We start from the raw sequence: 24,474 nt of genomic DNA on the forward strand, positions 1-24,474 counted from the left end.
CTGTCACAGCATTTGTGACATGTCCATGTACAGCGTGAATATACTGCAATGTAAACGTGTAATAGTAGTATTTGTAGTGTTTTTGTCTCATTATTAGGCAATTTGCATCACACTAATAATCATTATCATCATTCTAATAAAGGTCATCAACAGTGGGCTGCTTCCAAATGAACTTGTGGTCACACTCTTTTTGAAAAGTAACTTCAACAGGACTCCATCACCTCTTCCTCGCTGCTTCCTCCTCTGAAGTGGATGCTGCGGGGGGCGGGGCCTCCGCGTCCTCGGCCCGCCCAGATGCGACGGAGCACCTTTTAAATGACTCGTCGCGGAAATGGACCGGCGTCGTTTGGACTGGTTCTCGAGTACCTCGTCAGCGCCGGACTCTCCAAGCCGTCACCTCTCGGAACCAAGAGCTCCTGTCGACAGGTCATTCTTTCAAAGTAAGTGCACCGCGGTTGAGTGAAGTTGCCGGATGACGTGAGGCGTTCATGGTCCGTCTGTAACGAGCCATTCCACCTGCTGCTAAAACGTTAGCATTTAGTGTAAGAAAAGTGACGACGCAGTTAAGCATTAATAAAACGTTGCATCATTATTTGCAACATAATTATTAATATGTTGCCATGAATACTAAATACGTGTACGTACCGTGCACTTGCCTCAGCTATGCTAACTAGAGCTTTGTATAAAGCTTTGGTTCGTGTTTTATGTGTAAATCTGCATATTCACTGTGAAATAACAGTTTTCCTTAATAAATACACGGTAGAATTGTCGATTCAGTGATCAGTATGTTTAAACATGAATGACTCATAGATTACTAGGTCAATAAATATACACTTCAGGTTGCATGCTATAAAATAAAATTAATTCAATGTGCAAAAATAACCTTTCCATCCAAACACAGTACAATTTAAACAAACGTCTTATCCTGTCATTTTTGTTGTTCTTGTGTTGTGACCTTTATCATCTTGTTATTTTATTCATTGTGCTAATATTAGGACAGTGTGGCTTATTCTATTCTGACTGTTTGTAATTACACTGATATTAACAACAAGTCAGTCTGAGCTCAAGAGGCGAGGACCATTCACAGGCCCTCAAGTTCAACCTCCTCCACCCTCTGATAGAGGGTCATCTATTCTCCAGGGCGACTCTTCCTCCGGTTGATTATTTTTGGTTGCTAACCCGGTTCATTTATGAGAGTCGATCATTCACATCATTTTCACTGCAATGTTACAGTGCTGAACGTTGTGTTAAATGTTCGTTTGAATTGAATGAACAGCTGGTAGCTGTGTCATTACCAGAAAATGTAAGGTTCTTTTCATCATCTGCAAGAATCCATGATGGAGGTTATTAACTTGTCAGCCCCTCTTTAGTCTCCTGTGCTCAGTAAACACAGGCTGTGTTGACACAATAAAGACAGAGACATCACAAATGTAGTAAGTGCTAATGGCGAGGAAAGTTCAAGTGGGTGACACGGAGGCTTCAGCAGCATTTAATGTGGTCAGGGAAAGCCTGTTTTATCTGCAGAAGACCATCAAAGCATCGACTTACATGTCTTGACTCCTCAGATTATTCGTTTGATTCAGGGGCTTTTGAAAATGTCGAACCGAAGTTCACATATTAGTGTATGTTATTCACCAAGTGTAAAGAAGATGCAGAAACTTGTAAGAAAAGGAAGGTGGGCAGTAGTGTCATAGATATTCAAATTTAGAAAAGTAATGCCTGCTGTGCCGCTTCAATATCCACAGGTGTCGCCGCACTAACTCGTGGACAATTTGAGAATTAAAAATTACTATTAGCAAACACTGGAAGTGTATCCTTTCCTCCCTGTTATCATGTTGGAGTAAACCACCAGGCTGGCTCGAGACATACTATTCCCTATAAGGGCTTTGTTTGGGAGTTCACTTGCCTTGCTGTTTGGGTCCGCAGAAAAAAGTCCTGCTCCAGAGAAGGGGGCCATATATGGTCATCACAAAATAAGATCGAAGCAGACAGAGAGAGAGGGAGCAGGGTGTGGGTAGATGAAGGGGGGAGCAGACATGATAAGAAATGTTGCTGAGTAAACAATTTATTGTGGTGGATGCATCGTTTAGCAATTGACATTTTTATCATGACATAGATGTATTTATTAACCAGTTTATTAGCGGCAATACATGAGAAAAATAAATAATATGATGCATTTTTACATTACATATATATATATATATATATATATATATATATATATATATATACTATGAAAATGAATTCGTCCACACTCAAGTGTCTTTAAATCATTATCCAATACTTTTCCAGTTGGCCGTTCCCTCCAGGTAAAGATGTCCAACAAAGCCACAAGTGAGGATGAAAAATTCCTCTTCGTCGACAAGGACTTGCTGAACAGCCCGATGGTCCAGGCCGACTGGTCTGCCAAGAAGCTCGTGTGGATTCCGTCAGAAAAGCATGGTTTTGAGGCGGCCAGCGTCAAGGAGGAGCACGGCGACGAGGTGCTGGTGGAGCTGGCTGACAACGGCAAAAAGGTGACGGTCAACAAAGATGACATCCAGAAGATGAACCCGCCAAAGTTCAGCAAGGTGGAGGACATGGCGGAGCTCACCTGCCTGAACGAAGCCTCTGTGTTGCACAACCTGCGGGAGAGGTACTTCTCAGGACTCATTTATGTAAGTATAACAACAAAATGCATCAAGAATAAATCCTGCTTAGAATTAAAATACCAACATGGGTGATTCTGAACCCCCTCAGACATATTCTGGCCTGTTCTGCGTGGTGGTCAATCCTTACAAGATGCTGCCCATCTACTCAGAGAAGATCATCGACATGTACAAAGGGAAGAAGCGTCATGAAGTCCCTCCTCACATCTACTCCATAACCGACAACGCCTACAGAAACATGATGCAAGGTACTGTGTTGTGTTGAATTGCTGAGAGATAGCGCCACTCTTACCCTTAAATAGCTGTGCAATAGAAAAAGATGATATAACAATAACTTTGTGGCCAGTCACCAGTTTACTTTAAAAAAAAAAAATCACTTTTAACACCTCAAATGTTTTAAAATAGAGTGGCTCATTCAGCTTTATTGTGTATGTAGTGAATGTAGTAGTTAGAGTTTCACTCACCATTCCAATAAGACACTAATCTGTACTTTGTAATGAATAATTCATGGATAATATGCTGCTAATACACATATAAATAAGTTGTTTTTTATGTTGATGTATGTTGTTGTTTATGTTATTAACATTCATAGTTAAAGCCTAGCAGTTTGTCATGGTTTGTCCACTTGTCTGCCGAGTTGTTTCCTGTTTGGCAGCCAGTCATTTGGATAGTTGACTACACAGAGTTGTTGACTTCGGTTTCTCATGGCGTCTCTGTGTTGTGCGTCCACGGGCCTGTGCCCGCTGACTTCTATTCTTGCGTGACGATGATCTCTCAAAGGAGTTGACTTTCTGGTAAAGTGGGATTGGGGGGAGTTAAAAACTATTTCCTGTCCAAGCAGCTTCCACAGCCTTTCTCAACTTTTCTCACAGTTTATTTGTTGTTGTTGTCAGTTATCCTAGTAAAACATGATGACAAATGAAACTGTATACCGTGTTTATATTGTGAGAACCAGCTGCACAAAGGAAGTGTCTCTGGTGGATACAGAAACCTAATGATTGTAGCTCATAGGTCGCTGGTCACAAATTTATATTATTAAAAAAAATGCATAACTTTATCCACTATCTGGTTACTTTTCAATGCATTCACACTCTCATTGTTGCATTGTAGCGTTGTCATAAGATGAGGGTTCAATAGTGGGCTCTGACTGGGAAAGATAAACTGCATTAATCTGATGACTCTCCAGCATCTGCATTTTTAATGACCCATGCTTTTATGAATGTGCAAAGGCCTCTCCTACTGCCCTGGCTGATGCTTCACTGCATCTTTTATCAGATCTGACAATCAGTGGAATCATGGGACTCCCTTGGCAAGGATGTTTATGTCAAGTGTGTGAGTGGGAAGAAAGTGAGGATCTTTTGTTAGTGTAGAAGACACACGTTTCTCCTGGTACCTGCAGTGTGAGCATCTGAAACGCATGTTTACGCGTGGAAGTATTTTCATTGCTTCTAATGTAGTGTCTGAAAAACCTCAGTTTGTCATCATTACGTAATATGTAAACACCAACGGGGAGATGGTTAATGTGTTCTTGTGGTGTTTGGATAAGATTCTAGCTCCATGGCATCTTCCTCTTCCTTCCCCCTGCTGCAGACTTTATACACAATACATCTCTTTCCTTGTGATGAGTTTACGAGGACAGCAGACCCACACTGACACGCTGTGTTAGTATGGATGTGAGTTGATGTATTTATACTGCACTAAACATGTTAGCTTTCTCACATGTACACAGAAGGCTCCTCTAGTGTTGGTGTCTCAGAGATTTTTTGGGGTCTGACTAAACAGTGCAGCTGCCACTTCTTGGTTGTTATTGTTGTCGCGCTAGCGTGTTTTCCCATGACGTGGAAGCTAATGGTGCAAACTCTTTTTTCCTTACAAGAGCTGTTCAGTTTGGTGGAACTTAATCGCATACTGATAACTGCAGAATGTTTTAAAACACCCTTCCTGCAATCTTGGCTGACCTCCCTTTACCCCTAAATTGTGCCTCAGACTTTGAAGTCCGTGAGATCTAAATGTGAGCCACATGAAGGTGATTTTCAGGACAGTGGTTTCTATTGTGTGAAGAATATTTGACGCTACATTAGTTACTTCACTGTCATGTTTCATCTGCCATCAATGTTATATTTTGGATTTATGTGATATACATCCAACCATTACTTGCATGCTACTTTGCAATGCAAGTTACTGCATCATCCTTCCGATCAGAGATTGACAACTTGTTCCTCCGTTGCCTCTTTGGAGAGTAATAATTCCTAAAACAAGCATCAATGGACTCTCCAGGGATCTCAGTATTTGCTGCATTTAGTCATTGAGAATAATGATCAGAGTCCTGGTTCATGGTAAAATGTGTTACCACGGCGACACAGACTTGCCTTTTGCTAAAGCAATCGGTCGATGAATGGATACATGTCATTATTTATCACATCCATAAAATACTTTCTTTGTCTTCCTCCTCTCTTTTTACCTGGTAGCTCCATTAACATTCATCGTTCACCACCCTTCCTCCTCTTCATGTGACCAAATCATATGCCGTTCTTCACTTCTTCAAACTACTTCACATGATGTGCGCATTTCTGATCCTTCCTACTCCCAGCTCACCCACTAGGGACTCTACTTCCTGTCTTTCAGTCAGAGTCTCTGGAACGTACATCATGGCTGATCTCACTACCATTGTATAATAAATATGTAATAGCACATTTGTATTGCAAATAATTCTATTGATCTCATAATTTTGCATGGATCTACACACACTGCCTGGGAAAAGTAATGAATGGAAGTGTGAATGAGTCAATATTCCAGTTTATTTTTTCTTTGTGGGGAATATTGACTATTCTTAAAAAAAGGCACAATATGAAGTGTTGAGGAGGCTTACAAAACTGTTTAAACCATTTAACTGGAAGCCAAATTTCTCTTTAAAGCCATCTGATTTTTATGCTTATGTTCTCTCCCACAGATCGCGAGGACCAGTCCATCCTTTGCACGTGAGTGAATTTCTCAAAAGTAGCAGTCTGGTATTGATGTTGTGATAACTGATGTACTGCACATGCTGAATGTCACTGCCTTCTGGTAATATTCTCATATGTCAGAACCCATCATAGAAACAGAGGTCACTGAGCTGCGACACCTCAGATCAATGAGGAGGCTCTCTTCTCTTTGCCCAAAACAAAGTGCGGCCTGAAACCAAAAGTTGAAATTTGTTGAAATAGTGACGGAATAGATATTGTCGTTGACTCTGTAATCTGAAGTGCCGTTTCATCAACTGCATTTTTGATATTCTATCACTCTGTGAATGAGTTTAGCAGAATCATGAATGGTATTTCACACTCTAAATCTATAACTGAGTCATTAGGATCACTCCACAGTGTTATCTTATTACTTTTTGGTCCTGTGAAGTAATCCAGTTGTGCTTTGACATGTCTCTGAAATACTCAAGTACGCATTTAAACCTGAAAAACATCCAGCTGTTGGTTACTGAAGTTGGGGGGTTACGTTGTGCACTATGATAAAACACATGAAGGTGTAGTTTTTTGTGGCATTTTGGTTCAGTTAAACTCCAGCTTAGTTCAATCTCAGCAAAAGCCATATATGGCAAAAATGTGTGGCGTGCAGCACGAGGAATGTCATATGTTTGTGCTGGTCCATGCGTGTGAGTATACCAGCTGTTGCTTAATGGTCCACGTAAGTTAGCACATTTGGTGCTATTCATTCATAGTCAAATACATTATCATTATTGAAGCTAGTGTTATAGAAAACAGTAGCGATAATTTCGATACCGTAAAATGACTACAAACGTTTTGTTTTGTAAACAGTGATGCAGAAGTAACCAGCTAAATAGCAAGTGAATGAACCAAATGTAGAAGGAAGTTTGTTGATTTCCACATTCTATCACTGATCCTTGACTTTTCTGACTCGAGTTTTGTGTTGTCATTGATGGTTCTCTGAACAGTGGGTTTGCTTGCTGCTGTTCAGTCTGTCCAAAACTCTTCCAACTCACCAGGCTTACTGCAGTTCTCTTAACAAAACATTGTGGTCTCTGATTTGATATCTGTGGACCGCTTGCATAGTAATCCAATATTTCAACAGTCGCCTTAAGAAAACACTGAAGCACAAGTCAAATTTGTACCCACAGAATCCATCTAGAATCAAGATTTTAACATGATGGATTTGGAACAATTTCCTTTGTCAATAAACAATCTTTTTTTAGTGGTGTTAAATTTGCTATTTTTAACTGCCTCTATGTTGTCATAGCACCAAACTGTGGACTAAAAATCAGCTGTGCTTTAGTGGCAGGATGTGAACAAAGACCTTTGACCTGCATAATAATTGCGGACTCTGTCACTCTCATGTGTTCTTGAATTCCATTGTGGATTTGGAGGGTGTTTTTTTTGTGCTACAGACAGTCTTCTAACTGTCTTCACTTAAAAAAAAAACATGCTTAATTAAATTTTTTTTTTGGCCCGTGCGTCATGGAAATATCCGGCAGTGCCAAATAATAAAAGCGACAATATCACGAGAATGAACCTTATAGGGATCTTAACTCTCTGACAAATTAAGTTAGCCTGGTAATAAATTGGTTTTCTCCCACTGCCCAAGAGAAAGTGCATCCAAAATAAAAGTCGAGCCTCATGATTCAATCTCACATAGGACACTAGTAATAGGCTCTTTCGTAGATTGGAAGAGTTATAGAGATTGTCCGATAACCGACAAGTTTACATCACTCTAATGTCTGCCTAAAGTCAGAGCCCTGACACTGTGTATCTGCCAGACCAGAGCAGGACAAAGTAATTGGATTCGTCTCGGTACTGCCAAACCTTTACACACATAGAGCATCGCATGCCTTTTAAGGAGCCGTGCATGACTTGGTCTGTGATCTGGTTTGTCTTCTGGGAGGGTTTTTGCTTATGTTTGAAATCAAATGAATTATAAAAGGTCTTAAAGATGGTTTGCCCTGGGCATATATATAAAACAAGTAATACGAAACTGTGGAACGACACCGATCAGTGCGAAGCCCTGTCAGTAGTGACTGGTAACTTGCTCTTCTTTCACAGTGGGGAGTCCGGTGCTGGCAAGACAGAGAACACCAAGAAGGTGATCCAGTATCTGGCTGTCGTAGCCTCCTCACACAAAGGCAAAAAAGACAGCAGTGCAGTAAGTATGTTTTTTACCTGACTATTGTTAAATGAAATAAAGGATCTGAGGGTTGTTTGCTTCTCGCTCATGTAACTCTGTCCAGAGTAATCTTGAATAACCCTGTATATTCCTCCAAATAGCAACAATCAGGAACACAGTTGGCCTATGTGAGTAAAGGGGACTGCCTGGAGTGTTTTCATTTTTTATTTTATCGTGTGGAGTTTTTGTGTGATTCTTAAAAGTGCATGAAAATAGTGTCACCTAGTTCCCAAGAGGTGTGTTTCCCTCCTAGAGATTAGTTGCTCACATGTGTTGTGTCCAACTCCAGTGAGAGATGAATTGCATGATCATCGTGACAATCCTCCAGTTATTTGCCAGATTAATATGTTTGAATTTTGTTTCCCGTGTTGAACACCCTTGCACCGCAAGAGAGGTCAGAAAGAATCCTGCGGTGAACGGGTCACTCACAGACTGACAAGCACAGTGTGAGCATGGTTGTCTCCTCTTGCCCTCAAACACAACCTCCCAACGTTCTCCACAAGTTTCTCAGACTAGAGTCATTGTTTTTGTCTGATGATGTGTGCCACTGTGCTGGGATTGTGAATAGACTAACAGCTACCCTTTTCTAGATGTAGCAACTTGATCATATACTAGAGCCAGTTTCTACAATACTTCAAAAACTCAGAAAATGAACCTTGAACTTAAATATTTAATGACAGTGTTCTAGCTAGGGATGGGACTCCATTAAAAAAGCTTCAGTTGAATCTGTTCACCTTAAACATCATGATGGAAGTGCTCCAATGATGAGCGTTTTTCTTTTCTTTTTTATTGATGACATCACATTGTTTCATAGGGTGCACCTGGAACTGAGAATGCAGTTTATTAATCTGTGTTATTTGCTTAGATTAATGCTATTTGTCTGTAGTTAATAAAAAAAAAACATATGTCTTAAAGTCCCACATCTAGTTCTACATTAACTTTTACTTGTGTTGCCTTTTTTGTGGTGAAGTTCATTACTCCGCATGCATTGACATGATATCCTTTTTTTAAGATCTGGTGTCATGAAATATTTTTACATCCTGCTGCCTTTCATTTCTCCTATGATGAGTCCTTTTCAATTTCTTCTTTCTCTGCGAGCTGCTTCTCTTTTTCTTTCATCTGCTTTGTCTCCTCCAGTGGTTGCCATGAGCTGGGCTTCTCTGCTTTGTCACTGCTGGTCTGCACCTCAAAAGCTGGTCTGTATCTCTGTCCGCATTATTAGCCTCACTCATGTAATAAATGAGTCAAGACACATCGTTTTGGATCCTTGTTTTTAAGCAGGAGTCTTTTTAAAGATGATGTTACAGGTTCTTTTGATCAGCTGGATTAGTTTAGAGCGCAGCGACAGAGTGTCTGCTTCACTTATCGGCATGTTCTGGAGTGTTCACACTGCAAGGAGATCACAGTTGTGTTTGTGAGTGTCGCCAAGCAGTAAAAGCCCACTGGACTCTTCAGACCTTTACAGCATATTTCTTTGTCTTGTCTCTTCAGTTTGCTTTCAAGTCTAGGGAGATATTTATGTGTCTCATCAAGACAAATATGCTTTCAGAGAAGATAACTGTCCCATGTTGTTTGCTGACAGACTTCTACACTTCTTCATGAACTCACCCTCATTTGAATCATCGCCTTATCATCTGTATTATAACCCACCCTCCATGTACTTGTGTGTGACAGCCACGTTTACCTATCTTCACTAGGGGGAGCTCGAGAAGCAGCTCCTGCAAGCCAACCCCATTCTGGAGGCCTTCGGAAATGCCAAAACAATCAAAAACGACAACTCTTCTCGATTTGTAAGTTTAGCTTCATCAATTGTACAGTTTTCATTTCATGCATTTTCATTTTTTTTAACCCTTGCCACCTTCTTCGTCTAATCTTATCTCAGGGTAAATTCATCCGCATCAACTTTGACGTCACTGGATACATTGTTGGAGCCAACATTGAGACTTGTATCCTTCCTTGTTATGTCGAATTAACTCCTTCATTCAAGCATGTTCCTCTCAAACCCTTTTTCTGAATGAAAGCCGGTCAAAACAAACGCTGACCCGAGCCGCTGAGAAGGTGAAACAAAGGTTTTGGCCAAAGCACTGAGCAGAGAGTGTGTTTCTGTTCTTTAACACCCGAACGCTCTCAGACCTGCTGGAGAAGTCTCGCTGCATCAGACAAGCCAAGATAGAAAGAGCCTTTCACATCTTCTACTACATGATTGCTGGCGCCAAGGACAAGCTGCGAGGTGAGCTCATCCTTTGAATGCGCATGAAGATAAATGGCTCACTGGAGCTCTCGTTCCAGAGGAGCTTCTGCTGGAGCCGTTCTCCAACTATCGCTTTCTGAGTGCTGGCCATGTCCAGATCCCCGGCCAGCAAGACGATGAGATGTATGACGAAACCATGGAGGCCATGAAGATCATGGGCATCACAGACGAGGAGAGAATAGGTACCACATAGAAACATAGAGAGAGATTTACGACTTAACACTGGAATGAAATAAGGAAATAAGACTCCTGGGTTATCAGTCTTAACTGGTGGTTTGAAAACTCTACTTTATCTTTATATGTAAATGAGTTGATCTTCTTTTTTTTTTGCTATTTATATTATTATTTTATATTTTATGAACGTTTGCATTTTAAATTGAATCGTTGAGAAACTGTCTCCTGAGTCAGTGTTGTAGAAACTCAGTGACGCTACTGCCACCTGCTGTCTGATTGAAGTCATTGTATTCAGAGTACAATGAATACGAATTATGTTGTAGATCAGGGGTTCATAACCTTTTTGATCTCGGGGCCCACCTTTCCCCGATCAAATGAATGAATAGAACTGATTCATTCCTCTTGATTTCATTTGAGATCAGTAACCATATTTAACCTACTTACACGTAAACAAACCAAAACCTGGTGAAATGACATGAAACCATGTGATCATCGCAAAGATATTTATTTATCATCGAAAAGTCCAACCAGCAGCAGAACCAGCTGCTAGGCATATTCAGCAAATTTGCTAAAAAAAAAAAATAAGAAAAAAATTGATGCTCTTGATGCAAACTGTTGAGAAAATTGATAAAATTGAATAGAATTCGGAATAAAATAAATCTAATAAAACTTTGTCTAAATATCATTGAATAAAAACAATATGTTTAAACTCTAAAGAAGATATAAGTGAAGTGTAAATAAAAGTATTGTGCTTTCATGAACACGTTTTACTGTTGGGGCGGCATCACTGTCTGCATCATTTTTTTCTTTTCATGAACTTCTCCATAGTTGTTAACTATCACAGATTTGCAGATGTCGAGTCAATTCAGTGACACACTACTGCCACCATATGTGGCTAATAACTGAGCATCTTGCATCGCGCAGCCTTCACGGCCCAGAGGTGTAAAATAGCCGTTTGACAGTGGTCTTCATTCTAGTAAAGTATGCATGCAGTAAAGTTCACATATGATTAAATGCTGGTGAACCTTTGTTTCCTGAGTTCCACCTGTGTTTCCTTCCGCAGATATACTGAAGGTTTGTTCCACAGTCATGCAATTGGGCAACATTGAGTTCAAGAAGGAGAGAAACCAGGAGCAAGCAACCATGCCAGACAACACAGGTGACGTGAAGAACCTACTGTATCTCCTGGATTAGCACTGCAGTCTCACACAGTCCTGAACCTCTCCAGCTGCACAGAAGGTGTGTCACCTGCAGGGTATCAATGTGACGGACTTCACCCGTGCCATCCTCACTCCTCGAATCAAAGTGGGCCGAGAAGTGGTGCAGAAGGCTCAGACCAAGGAGCAGGTACCGACAACCTTTGATGAATCACCTTACCTTGCCTTAGACCGTCCTGTCTTATCAGTTTTCTGCTGTTCTCAGGCTGACTTTGCCGTGGAAGCTTTGGCCAAAGCTGTGTTCGAACGACTGTTCCGCTGGATCCTGGCCCGCGTCAACAAAGCCCTGGACAAGACCAAGCGCCAGGGAGCGTCTTTCTTGGGAATCCTTGACATCGCTGGCTTTGAGATCTTTGAGGTGTGTTCTCTTCTTGAAAGCACTTGTCGAGACAAAACTACACAGGTCTATTCCGTGTGTCTTGCAGGACAACTCTTTTGAGCAGCTCTGCATCAACTACACCAACGAGAAGCTGCAGCAGCTCTTCAACCACACCATGTTCATCCTGGAGCAGGAGGAGTATCAGAGGGAGGGAATCGAGTGGAACTTCATCGACTTCGGCCTCGACTTGCAGCCCTGCATCGAGCTCATTGAGAGGCCAGTAAGTGGATGGGAAGTTCAGTTTTCCTCCTTTGGAATCCTGCCGTGTTGATGATCTCATTCTGTCTGCAGAACAATCCTCCCGGTATTCTTGCTTTGCTGGATGAAGAATGCTGGTTCCCCAAAGCCACTGATGTGTCATTTGTGGAGAAACTCCTGAACACACAAGGAACTCACTGCAAATTTGCAAAACCCAAACAGCTCAAAGACAAAACAGAGTTCTCCATTCTCCATTATGCTGGGAAGGTCAGCAAATCCTCACTTACTTTTAGTGCCTGTTATTTCAACCTTCACCTTTCTTGCAGGTGGACTACAACGCCACCGCCTGGTTGACGAAGAACATGGACCCTCTGAATGACAATGTCACAGCGCTGCTGAGCAATTCCTCCAGCTCTTTTGTTCAAGATCTCTGGAAAGACTGTAAGAGTTCTTTTTTCCTTCTTAGCTCAGTGGCGTTGGTTTAGAACATGTTTGTGTGATACTCTCTTTCAGCTGACAGAGTGGTGGGTCTGGACACGCTAGCCAAGATGTCCGACAGCTCAATGCCGAGTAGCTCAAAGACCAAGAAGGGAATGTTCCGCACAGTGGGGCAGCTCTACAAGGAGTCTCTGGCCAAACTCATGACCACGCTGCACAACACCCAGCCCAACTTTGTCAGATGCATCATTCCCAACCACGAGAAGAGGGTAAAGAATAGTCACCAGTGTACCTCGTCTGAACGCAGCTATAATATCTGATCGTTTGATCAGGCAGGGAAGCTTGATGCCCACCTCGTCCTGGAACAGCTGAGGTGTAACGGTGTGTTGGAAGGGATCAGAATCTGCCGACAAGGATTTCCAAATCGAATTGTCTTCCAGGAGTTTCGTCAGCGGTGAGTGGGGTTAAGCACCTTCACTCTCCTCTCTGCTTGAGTCCCGACTTATCCCTCTCCTCACAGATATGAAGTCTTGGCTGCCAATGCAATACCCAAAGGATTTATGGACGGGAAACAGGCCTGTTGTCTCATGGTAAGCTCAGCATTTCCTATCAAGATTTCCCATTTGAAAGCCACTGAATCTTTCAACTGGCCGATATTCTAGATCAAGCACTTGGACCTGGACCCAAACCTCTACCGAATCGGACAGAGCAAGATCTTCTTCCGTACAGGAGTCCTGGCACAGCTGGAGGAGGAGAGAGACTTGAAGATAACAGTCATCATCATCGCTTTCCAGGCTCAGGTCCGAGGATATCTGGCCCGAAAGTATGAACACAGACTCACTGACTTTATTTCACAGATGTCTTCTTGGGAGGGGGGAGTTATAGCGTGTACAGTAGGTAGTGGTTTTGTATGTCAATGCAGGTTTGACCCTGTAGAACTGACCAATAGTGTTGTTGCTGAGCTGCATAAGAATGTGCAGATTCATGCGTGATACAGAGCCAGATTAACAAAGGACCTACTTGAAGATGGAGACAGCAAGATGAAAGCATCTGAGTCAGATAAGAAAAAAATAATGGTTGAAAAATGTGTAAGGTCAAAAGACGAAATTAGAGAAAGCAGATTTGGACAAGTAGAGTAGTTTACAATCCGTATTTTTTTTGTTTCCAGGGCGTTCAGTAAGAGACAGCAGCAACTTACTGCCATGAAAGTCATTCAGAGGAACTGTGCAGCCTATCTCAAACTCAGGAACTGGCAATGGTGGAGACTCTTCACCAAGGTCAGATTTATAAAAAAGCAAAATATTCAAACGAAAAAGCACTATTTCTCATCGCACTTCTTCCTGCATGACAGGTCAAGCCTCTCCTCCAAGTCACCCGACAAGAAGAAGAGATGAGCTTGAAGGAGGAGGAGCTGCAGAAGTCCAAAGAAATCGCAGTGAAGTTTGAATCGGAACTCAAAGAGATCACATTGAAGCACACTGCGGTAAAGACAGAATATAAAATATGTTTATATTTAACTATATATTTGATCTCCCAAGATCTGTTGGGCTCACGGCATGTCCCCCTGTTGAAGGTTTTGGAGGAGAGAAATGCCCTGCAGGAGCAGCTGCAGGCCGAGACAGAGCTGTATGCTGAGGCAGAGGAGATGAGGGTGCGACTGGCAGCTAAGAAGCAAGAGCTGGAAGAAATTCTACACGAAATGGAGGCTAGACTTGATGAGGAGGAGGAACGTGCTCAGTCTCTTTTGGTGGATAAAAAGAAGATGCAACAACAGATGCAGGTCCAGATCTCCGCTTCAGGTTCATCACCAGAATATGATTTTAATTATTCACAACCTGTTCAATTGTTTTTATACAGGAATTGGAGGAGCATTTGGAGGAAGAGGAGGACGCACGTCAAAAGCTACAGCTGGAAAAAGTAACGTGCGAGGGGAAAATCAAGAAGCTGGAGGATGATGTGCTGGTGATGGAGGACCAGAACAACAAGCTGCTGAAGGTGCTTCAGGGCAACATGGTTCTGGGTTAAAACAAGCGGTTAAAAATGTTTATGTGATAATGCAGGAGAGGAAGCATATGGAAGAGAGGATCGCCGACTACAGCACCAACCTAGCTGAAGAGGAGGAGAAGTCAAAGAATCTCACCAAGCTCAAGAACAAACATGAGTCCATGATCTCTGAGCTGGAAGGTAGTCTGGATTCTTGCTCGTCAAATTCATCACCCAAATATGACCCACGCCAACCTTTTGTTGAACCCATCAGTCCGCCTGAAGAAAGAGGAGAAGAGTCGACAGGAGCTGGATAAGGCGAAGAGGAAGTTAGAGGCCGAGTCCAATGATCTTCAGGAGCAGATAGCAGACTTGCAGGCACAGATTGCTGACCTCAAAGCCCAGCTGGCCAAGAAGGAGGAGGAGCTACAGAACGCCCTAGCCAGGTCATTACTCAGTGCTTCATCTTGGTTATTCTAAAAAAAAGCAAAAAATAAACTAGTGATGGGCAGATGAGGTATCATGAAACAGTATTGCAGGGCTGATGAAACAGTGTTCTAATTTTCAGAGGACATTAGATGGTGCTCAATGGTCAATACTGTGTCATGAAGCCTCATCTACCCCACACTGCGAAAAACATATTTCTCTGTGACCCATTCGTCCATGAATGCGTCGGACTCCCTAAAAGCTGATTCTTTTTAGCGTAGATTCACATTTTATTGAACATCAGCTTGATGTTCACCCAGACTTTTTGTCAAACCATTTGAATTTCAGGTTAGAAGACGAGACTGCTCAGAAGAACAACGCTCTAAAGAAGATCCGGGAGTTGGAGGGACACATCTCAGACCTACAAGAAGATCTGGACTCTGAAAGAGCAGCCCGGAATAAAGCTGAGAAGATCAAGCGAGACCTTGGAGAAGAGTTGGAGGCTCTCAAATCTGAGCTGGAGGACACTCTGGACACCACGGCGACCCAACAGGAATTAAGGTCTGATATATATGAATATATAAATCTATGTTTAACCTTGACGTCTGGATTATTATGTGATTCACAGAGCCAAGCGTGAGCAGGAAGTGACTCTCTTGAAGAGGGCCATGGATGAGGAGAACAGAACTCATGAGGCTCAGGTCCATGAGATGAGACAGAAGCACACTCAGGCTGTGGAGGAGCTGACGGAGCAGCTGGAGCAGTCCAAACGAGTAAGTCAGCGCAGCATTTTCTCAATGTCTTTTATTGAGAATTAAAGTGTTTCCTTCCTCGCCCAGGTGAAGTCAAACCTGGAGAAGGCCAAACAAGCTCTGGAGAAGGAGACGTCAGAATTAACCATGGAGGTGCGCTCGCTGGTGCAGGCCAAACAGGATGGCGAGCACAAAAGGAAGAAGTTGGAAGGACAGGTGAACGACCTGCAGTCCCGCCTCACCGACAGCGACAAGCAGAAGGCTGAGCTGGGAGAGCGCTGCTCCAAGATCACGGTAGGTGAGGGACGCCGCTGAGGGACGTCGTTCCAACACTGAAAGATGCTTGTCTTGGTCAGGTGGAGCTGGAGAGCGTGACTAACCTACTGAATGAAGCGGAAGGAAAGAACATCAAGCTGAGCAAAGATGTTTCCAGTCTCAGCTCACAGCTGCAGGACACTCAGGTGAATGGAAGCAGGTGTCGTGAGCGTGTTATTACGTGATCAGTTTGGATCAATTCATTCTTTTTTTCTGTAACAAGATTTAAAGAACAGAAAACACAATTCAAAAGTTTCCTCAAAATGCATGGGTTCAGGAGGAATCCATCATTTTCCTCAGAGCAAGACTTACAAACTACACTCTGACCTGACTTGCTGCTGTAGGAGCTGCTGGCTGAGGAGACGCGTCAGAAGCTCCAGTTCTCCACAAAGCTGAGGCAAGCAGAAGATGATAAAAACTGTCTACAAGAGCAGCTCGAGGAGGAGATGGAGGCCAAGAGAAATGTGGAAAGACACGTGTCCACCCTGAACATCCAGGTGAGAGACGAAGCAGAACTTGGTTCATTGTCGGAACTAACGTCGCCTTTCATCCCCTGCAGCTCTCTGATGCAAAGAAGAAGCTGGATGAAATGTCAGGGAACATCGAGCTGCTGGAGGAAGGTAAGAAGCGTCTTCAGAGGGATCTGGAAGCGGCCAACACCCAGTTTGAGGAGAAGGCCTCAGCGTATGACAAGCTGGAGAAGACCAAAAACCGTCTGCAGCAGGAGCTGGAGGACACTTTGATGGACCTGGATAACCAGAGACAGATCGTCTCAAACCTGGAGAAGAAGCAGAAGAAGTTTGACCAGGTGTGTTTAAGCAGGTTTTGTTGCCATGGAGATGGATTTTGTTTTGACGCATGATTCTTCTCAGATGCTGGCTGAGGAGAAGAGCATCTCCAGCAAATATGCAGATGAGAGAGACAGAGCAGAAGCTGAGGCCAGAGAGAAGGAGACCAAAGCTCTGTCTCTGGGTCGGGCACTGGAGGAGGCGCAGGATGCCAGGGAGGAGCTGGAGAGAGCCAACAAGGCTTTGAGGCTGGAGATGGAAGATCTGATCAGCTCCAAAGACGATGTTGGAAAGAACGTAGGTCGTTTCACTTCAACATGTGTCTGGTTCACGTGCACTGAACTGGTTACGGGCTCTTCTGACGGCAGGTGCACGAGCTGGAGAAGTCCAAGCGAGGCCTGGAGGCTCAGGTGGATGAGATGAAAACGCAGCTGGAGGAGCTGGAGGATGAGTTGCAGGCGGCCGAAGATGCCAAGCTGCGTCTGGAGGTCAACATGCAGGCTCTGAAGGCCCAGTTCGAGAGAGACCTGCAGGGGCGGGACGAGATGGGAGAGGAGAAGAAGAGGCAGCTCATCAAACAGGTGGAGTTCAGGAAGAAGAAATTAGAAATCTGGAGGACAACACTGAGGTGACCGCTCCTTCGTCTGCAGGTGCGGGAGTTGGAGACGGAGTTGGAGGACGAACGGAAGCAGAGGACAGTTGCTACAGCGGCCAAGAAGAAGCTGGAAGGAGACATGAAAGACCTGGAGGGGCAGATTGATACGGCCAATAAGGGACGAGATGAGGCCATTAAGCAGCTCCGCAAGCTGCAGGTCAGTATTTCAAACCTCGGAGAAGCAGACACAACGTCGGTTTTCTGGATTATTCACCTGCACCGCGTGCTCCACAGGCTCAAATGAAGGACTTCCAGAGGGAGCTGGAGGACGCACGAGCTGCGCGAGAGGAGGTGCTGACCACTGCCAAGGAGAGTGAGAGGAAAGCCAAGAGTCTGGAGGCCGAGCTCATGCAGCTGCAGGAGGTAGCCACGCTCCGTGATCAGCAGAGGGAGTGTGGGTCCACAGCTTCTGACTGACCTTGTCCGGTGTTCCAGGATCTGGCAGCAGCTGAGAGAGCTCGGAAACAAGCGGAGGCGGAACGAGATGAGCTTTCAGACGAGCTGGCCAGCAACTCATCTGGAAAGTAGGTGTGGAGATCACTCTGATCCTCACGGAGCGGAGGTCAGCAACGGCCATTGCTTGTGTGCAGGTCGGCTCTGGCCGATGAGAAGCGCCGCCTGGAAGCCAAGATCTCGCAGCTGGAGGAAGAGCTGGAGGAGGAGCAGGGCAACATGGAGCTCATCAACGACAGGCTGAGGAAGAGCACGCAGCAGGCGAGTGGACCTCGCCGCCAGTCGCCTGCCGTCCTCCGCCCTGCCACGTTGACAGATGCTCCGCCCCCTGCAGGTGGATCAGCTGACCAACGAGCTGCAGACGGAGCGCACCACTGCGCAGAAGAACGAGAGCGCCCGGCAGCAGATGGAGCGCCAGAACAAAGAGCTGAAGGCCAAACTCCAGGAGATGGAGAACCAGGTCAAGTCCAAGTTCAAGTCCTCCATCTCTGCCCTGGAGGCTAAAGTGGCTCAGCTGGAGGAGCAGCTGGAGCAGGAGAATCGGTCAGTCGTGGTTTGTCTTTGTTCTGCTGGCGATCACCACGTGGGCTTCATATTTGGAGATCTTTTTTCCTCAGGGATAAGCAGACGTCCGCAAAGAACTTGCGCCAGAAAGACAAGAAACTGAAGGACCTGATGATGCAGGTGGAAGACGAGAGGAAGCAGTCGGAGCAGTACAAAGATCAGGTAACAGCTACACATCAGAGGTGCTTTCTCAGAAGGACAAATGAACAGAGAGCATGTTGCCGTTTTGTCGTGCGCCAGGCGGAGAAGGCAAATACTCGCATGAAGCAGCTGAAGCGGCAGCTGGAGGAGTCAGAGGAGGAGTCTCAGCGTGCCACAGCTGCACGCAGGAAGCTGCAGCGAGAGCTGGACGAAGCCACCGAGGCCAACGACGCCATGAGTCGAGAAGTCAACTCCCTGAAGAGTAAACTCAGGTAGGATCGCAGTTCTGAGATGGTGACTCTGCCAGCCAGTTTCAGGGGGTTGAGGCTTGCAGTGTTCGACTTCTATGATTCGTCTGACTCAGAGAGATTAGGCAGCACTAGCTTGATAAGTATCATGTGAAGCACCAAACCTTGGTGTCTATCTCTATTCCAGAGGCAATCCTGAACCCAAGGAGTGACACAGCAGGTACTAGTACGCCTCAAGCGTGCCTCTGTCACCGCATAAAACTAGCAGACCTTTTCCTTCACTCTTCAACCTGCCATCTTCATTGACAGAGATAAATATGGTTCATCGCCCATAATCCAGATTGAAGGTGACAAAATTACCGATTGTGTTTTCCTTGTGGCCATATTTTTCTCACCGCTTGGTTCGACCGCCGTAACCAGAGCTCATTTTCCTGATCCAGGAGTCAAAATGAGTGCGTGTGCGCAGAACTTCCTGGCGCTCGAGATCGCGCCACTGAGTTGTCCGTTCTGCGGTGTTGCAGGCGTGGAAACGAGTCCTCCTTCGCCAGCACACCTCGGCGAACAGGCGGCGGCCGAAGAGTGGTCGAGGATGCCTCGGAGGAGGAGGGCGACTCCCAAAACGACTTCAACGGAACCAGGTCTATGGATTAGCAGCCCAAGACAACGCCATCACCAGACATCATTTTGACCGATCGGTTTTCTGCGAGCACTTTCCTTGACACAAAGCGATAACAGAGGCTCTGCTGTTTTAACACCTCTTTAACACTGTTTTTAACCGCACTGATGATTTTGTTAAACAAGGGTTGCTCTATAAAAGGTGCCTCTAATTAACCAGCCTGCGAAGCCTCCACACATCTGTTGGAGTGTCGACGTCCCCCTTGTCGCCTGTGACTGCTGTCCATGTTTCACAGCAGCACTGAGCCAGATTATTATCCCGTAACCATCTGTCCGTCAGTGCTGCCTCAGTTATCCAACTCATCACCAACTATTAAACTACTGCCACCTTTGTTCATGTACAAATATTTAGAGACACTTCAACCTGCTAGCTTGTTGGCGACACATTTGTCCAGCTGAGAACCCCCCCCCAAAAAAAAAACAAAACAAAAAAAGTTTGTCCATGTGTCACTTCTTGTATACGATGTTGAAACACCTGCACACCGAATAAAAAAAATTCAAAAATAAAAAAGCGACAAATCATTTTCACCGTTTAATGTTTCCATATCTTGGTCAGTAAGATCAGTCAACAGAAACTGTTAATGATTCAGTGTCTCAGGCACGTTTACAGTCCAGGCGTCACAGTGTTTACGCATTAAATACACATTAGCTCAAGGTAAGGAGAGCAGAAACCATGAGTTTGTTAGACTTCAGCTGCTTAAAGATACTTGGATTTAACCTTGCTGGATGGCATACCACTCGATAACTGCTACATTTCTCTGCTCTCGCTATTCAACTACACGGCAGGAGATACTGATGTTAGCTACACGACGATTTACACAGCAGCTTTTTCGACATAGCGTTGATTCGGCTTTACACCACCGAGTCACAGGATGTGACGGATTTATCAAGTATTCCCTTTCCAAAGTCAAGGACAGAGGGGAGTGAGGACATCGCCTTGCTCTTGCATTCTTTCCCTCAACACCACAAATGGCATCTGATCGATGACCAACCATAGAGATGCCGACCCAAGCATCACAGAGCCAAAGTATAATCTTTCTACAGCAGAGAACTGGAGCCAGCGATGAATCCTCCTTCACAACTGCCTCCACAGCTAACCACCGACAACCTCAATCCCACGTCATTATACCCTCTACCTCGATATGCTCATCTATAATACAAGTCTATAAGGAGTAGCCGTCGTACACAGCGTAGTCTATCCTCTGTGCGTTTCTTAAAATCTATTATTGCTTCTACTCTTCTGTTCCCCAACTGCCCACGAGGGCGATCCCTGAAGGGAATGTCTCCTATACATTCATTCATGCTTCTGTGCTCACCTAAAAACCCACTAAAATCTGTTTAGAAAAATAAACACTCCAGCTGATGAACATCTTGTTAAACATGAACAGCCATGGCGCGTCGACACAATGCTCATCTGACAAGTTAAAACATGGCCTGGGGCAGCAGAAGAACAAGGGTTCGGGACGCCCACAAGCAAGGCACCGATCACACCAAACGGCACTAATATCAGTCTTGTGCGTTCACATTGGTTCATATATGTAGTAAAACAATCAGGTGAAATAAAGAGAGAAATCCTGTTCTTCTTGAAGCTTGGGCACAATTTCTATGAGAACCTTAACCTTTTGATGGTGACGGAAACACCACGAATTCCTGATGACTCTGTCAAACTGTGGAGAGCATGAACGTTTTCACCCTTTTTACACGGCTCTGAAGGTTTGTCAGATTCGCCAACATCATCTTGCTCTGCATCTGTTACAGCTTTGGTTTAGACTTGGTCAGAACACGCAGATTAATGTCACCAAAAATAGAAGTGCACTGTGAGCTTGTTTTTTTTAAGTCATGTAACAACTGTTTGCTTCAAGTAAGCTTACATCCCAGTAACTGTTGCTAGGTACCACTAACCAGTGAGGAATACCGACGCGGCCCTTGTGATGCGACATACATGGTTAAGTTGTAGCAACTGTTTTGCAGGTCAGCGTAAAAAAAGTCCCGTAGCTTGGTGAAAAAGTAGGGGGTCATGTATTGGCTGGACGACCCCTGCTTCTCTTTCATAGCAGGATTTTGACTCCCCCTTGTGGAGACTGTGCGCCCTGCGACATCCCTCTTGGAGGAGCAGGTCCGAACTCCAGCCGCTTCACTAAACTGCAAGACAGGACGGAGACTTTGAATACCCACACAAGACATATAGAAAATTGAGTTTCTGCCACAGTAGCTGCCTTGTATTTCTAAAATCATGTTGAATTGTTGGTGACGGCAGCTTCCTCATCCAAGTCTGAGGGACACTTACCTGTCATACTGAGGAGGGGGGCTCATGCAGTTGCTTTGGAGGTCACCACTTCCCTCCACACCTGAAGGGCTTCCAGGACCGGCGGTAAGAGCCTGTCTGCTGACTGAGGTGTCGTAGGCAAAGTCTCGACACGAGGCCAACTTGGACTCCAGGTTCTGAACCAGATGGAAAGGGTCTCAAACGACACCAACAATCACTTGTTGCTCTGGAAAGGTCACTTACCCCAACTTTTCTCAGGAGCTCCCCAACGATATTTAGAGCCGATATTCTAGCAGAGGTAGTGAGGGGCGTCCCTGTTAGCCCGTCGCCTACAGCAAAGTCAGGGTGAGTATGTTGGATTTTTTTATAACCAGTGAACTGTCGTTTCTGTTGCTCACCTCTGCGGATGCTGGACGCGGGCGGCGTGACGAAGGAGCTCATGGGTTTAGATGGTGTGACCGGGTTAGCAGCAAGCAGGTCAGCTCGGTCGCTGTCTTTGCCCAGACTGCTGGAGGGCCGCCGCTCCTTCTGACGCACAGCCAGCTCCTGGCGAAGATCTGCAACCAGAGAAAGTGTTGTGGAACACATATCAGTTCAAATGGAAGAGTGTTTTACTACGTTCCTCTCGCCACCATGTTTGCTTTTTATAGTAGCCAGTCTGTCTGTCTGTGTTTACCTCGGGCTTCGTCCTTCAGTCGCTGAACCGACTCCAGCAGGTTCTCCTTTTCATCCAGCTCGCTTTCCAGAAAAGCATTTCTCTCAATGACCTGGTTCATCCGCTGCTCAAAGTCCTCCAGGGACATGATGGTGGCCCTGTTAGACAAAGGCAGGCCAGCTCATGATGAGTCAAGTCAGCCGACGGAGATGGAGGCACTGACCGTTTGGTCCTTTCCAGGTCATCGTTGGACTGCTCAAGCTCTCTGATGTACTTCTGCAGGTGGTCTCTGACAGCTTTGGTCTCAGTCAGCTCTTCCTCCAGAGTGGAGATGTGACGGAACGTGTCGGAATGTTGGGCCTCAAACTTCTCCTGCAAGCGTCACATAGCCATCAGCCCCGGCACAGTACGACAGCACAGACTTCAGTGGCAGCTTGATTTTATAGATCAGTTCAAGGTTGGTCAAATTTAAATTAGACATAAACAGAATATAATAACACGGCATAAGTAGAGTGTAAGTATTAAGAATAAGAAGAGTAAACACAGCATTGTAACCGCTATCCTTGTTAAAGCAAAGTGGGTTTTTTTTGTGAACAGACTCAAAAGACTCAAGACTCATAGAGGTGGAACATGATCAGCTGCAAAGCAACAGATTTGCTGTAATATTTAGTCACCACATACTCATAAATCCAACCCACATACACTCATGAACATGTAGTTTTTCCACTGACAATGTGGTTCTCCACTGCTTGAATACCTTTATGTTTTCTAGTTCTATCTGGAGTCGGCTGTTTTCTGATCTCAGCTCCTTATTTTGGCCTTCACATTGTTTTAATTCAGCCTCCAACTCCGCTTCATAATCTCGACTCATCTGTTGGAACTCCTGCAGCTCCTCTTGTGACTCCTCGGCTCTGGTAACAAACAAAGGCCGCTGGCAGTCAGTAAAAGAAATAAGAGATTTCACGGATGATAACAAACTTTGTGTGGGTGTTACCGCTGCTGCTGCCTCTGAGCTTGGTCTTTCCAGAAGCCCAGCTCCTCTTCTATCGAAGCAAAGGCGTGTTTTGGTGGTTCTACCATTTCCTCTGGCTCCAGTGACGAGATGAAAGAAAAACTGCAAACTGCAGAGTTTAAAACACAATAGTCGTGAACGTTTTCTCCATCTGCCCACAACATCACAGATACTACAGTTAGCAATAGCTAACTTGCTAACGTCTCAAACAATATCGCCACTTCAGAATAGTTTCACAATAGAAAGATACGAAAGACTGAGCGACACTACATACTCGTGTTAAACGAACAAACCACAACGACATTTGAAAAAGTACTTTTTAGAGGTTTTACAACGAGAACAACGCTCACTACATCGGTTGGACTTTATGCTAAGCTAACGCAGTTTGCTAAACAGACCTTAAAGCCGACTCACCTAGTCAGACTGCAGCCAAAATATTCCACACTGAAGGTACTTTTATGCACTAATAATCTGTTGTCGTTTGTAATACGTCGGGGATAAACGACATTCGCTACTCTTCCATCGTGTTTAGCAAAGAACGCGATTAAACAACCAAAAACAAACTAAGCCAGAATCCCTCACTCCTATTGGTCAATATAGATGCCGACAGCAGATTCTAACCAATCGGGTTATTCAGGGCGTTCCCGCAGGACGTTTGCTACATTAAAGTTAAACGTTGTACATCATTCGTTGTGAATGAATGCGTCATGCTTTGTGAGGCCAGTTGCTATATAGTCATGCAAAAAACAAGCAGCTCAACTGACCTGAACTGGAACTGTGTGCGGCCCCGGAATGTGACTTAAAGGACATCAAGTCAAATACTGTATGAACAATTGTCCCCAAGACCCACAACAACAACAAGAATAATAATAATAATAATAATAATAATAACAATAATAATAATAATGATAATAATTTTGTGGTTTTCTTATCTTAAATTTGGAGGTAATTGTACTTTTCCTTATTACAGTACAAATATAATCAATATGGAGTCGTGTCCAGGGTTGTTTTGGTCCTGACGGGTGGAACAGCATTTTTATGTTTGTCTCAATATCACAGTTCATACAGCT

The 24,474-nt window shown here is 44.5% G+C and overlaps 2 protein-coding genes across 4 annotated transcripts; one reads left to right on the top strand and one right to left on the bottom strand.

Annotated features, from left to right (window-relative positions):
• The first annotated feature begins 308 nt into the window (after window positions 1-308).
• Window positions 309-20,400, top strand: LOC128754782 (myosin-11-like). Of its 2 annotated transcripts, XM_053857653.1 has the most exons (42): window positions 309-440; window positions 2,293-2,657; window positions 2,740-2,896; window positions 5,599-5,626; window positions 7,694-7,793; window positions 7,916-7,942; window positions 9,512-9,604; window positions 9,697-9,760; window positions 9,946-10,044; window positions 10,104-10,247; window positions 11,303-11,398; window positions 11,468-11,586; window positions 11,662-11,814; window positions 11,882-12,055; window positions 12,127-12,300; window positions 12,360-12,474; window positions 12,547-12,740; window positions 12,804-12,925; window positions 12,992-13,061; window positions 13,134-13,294; window positions 13,640-13,748; window positions 13,823-13,954; window positions 14,045-14,251; window positions 14,329-14,466; window positions 14,532-14,655; window positions 14,729-14,900; window positions 15,229-15,441; window positions 15,509-15,653; window positions 15,720-15,926; window positions 15,989-16,093; window positions 16,292-16,444; window positions 16,507-16,755; window positions 16,820-17,032; window positions 17,104-17,316; window positions 17,386-17,547; window positions 17,625-17,753; window positions 17,826-17,914; window positions 17,981-18,104; window positions 18,178-18,386; window positions 18,461-18,569; window positions 18,648-18,820; window positions 19,318-20,400. In XM_053857653.1, the coding sequence occupies exons 1-42, from the start codon at window positions 332-334 to the stop codon at window positions 19,445-19,447; spliced, it is 6,069 nt and encodes a 2,022-aa protein (XP_053713628.1). In that variant the 5' UTR covers window positions 309-331; the 3' UTR covers window positions 19,448-20,400. The 2 variants fall into 2 exon arrangements, with proteins under 2 accessions (XP_053713628.1, XP_053713630.1); XM_053857655.1 differs by lacking the exon at window positions 7,916-7,942 and having other exon boundaries at window positions 19,318-20,399.
• LOC128754784 (nuclear distribution protein nudE homolog 1-B-like) lies at window positions 19,981-23,976 on the bottom strand. Of its 2 annotated transcripts, XM_053857658.1 has the most exons (9): window positions 23,819-23,976; window positions 23,387-23,513; window positions 23,150-23,303; window positions 22,616-22,764; window positions 22,414-22,550; window positions 22,136-22,294; window positions 21,981-22,066; window positions 21,759-21,913; window positions 19,981-21,613 (listed from the first exon to the last, which is right to left on the bottom strand). In XM_053857658.1, the coding sequence occupies exons 2-9, from the start codon at window positions 23,470-23,472 to the stop codon at window positions 21,520-21,522; spliced, it is 1,020 nt and encodes a 339-aa protein (XP_053713633.1). In that variant the 5' UTR covers window positions 23,473-23,513; window positions 23,819-23,976; the 3' UTR covers window positions 19,981-21,519. The 2 variants fall into 2 exon arrangements, with proteins under 2 accessions (XP_053713633.1, XP_053713632.1); XM_053857657.1 differs by having other exon boundaries at window positions 21,981-22,294.
• Between the last annotated feature and the right edge of the window lie 498 nt (window positions 23,977-24,474).

Source organism: Synchiropus splendidus, chromosome 2 (genome assembly GCF_027744825.2).
Source record: "Synchiropus splendidus isolate RoL2022-P1 chromosome 2, RoL_Sspl_1.0, whole genome shotgun sequence".
Lineage (NCBI taxonomy): Eukaryota > Metazoa > Chordata > Actinopteri > Syngnathiformes > Callionymidae > Synchiropus > Synchiropus splendidus.

Bases quoted from the DNA above. Each gene is read 5' to 3' on its own strand.
- LOC128754784 (XM_053857657.1), bottom strand. From the start codon at position 23,472: ATGGTAGAACCACCAAAACACGCCTTTGCTTCGATAGAAGAGGAGCTG. The intron at 22,765-23,149 runs GTATTCAAGCAG...TGACGCTTGCAG, and splicing joins TAGAACTAGAAAACATAAAG to GAGAAGTTTGAGGCCCAACA. The intron at 22,551-22,615 runs GTCAGTGCCTCC...TTTGTCTAACAG, and splicing joins GACCTGGAAAGGACCAAACG to GGCCACCATCATGTCCCTGG.
- LOC128754782 (XM_053857653.1), top strand. From the start codon at position 332: ATGGACCGGCGTCGTTTGGACTGGTTCTCGAGTACCTCGTCAGCGCCG. The intron at 2,897-5,598 runs GTACTGTGTTGT...TCTCTCCCACAG, and splicing joins CTACAGAAACATGATGCAAG to ATCGCGAGGACCAGTCCATC. The intron at 13,062-13,133 runs GTAAGCTCAGCA...CCGATATTCTAG, and splicing joins AACAGGCCTGTTGTCTCATG to ATCAAGCACTTGGACCTGGA.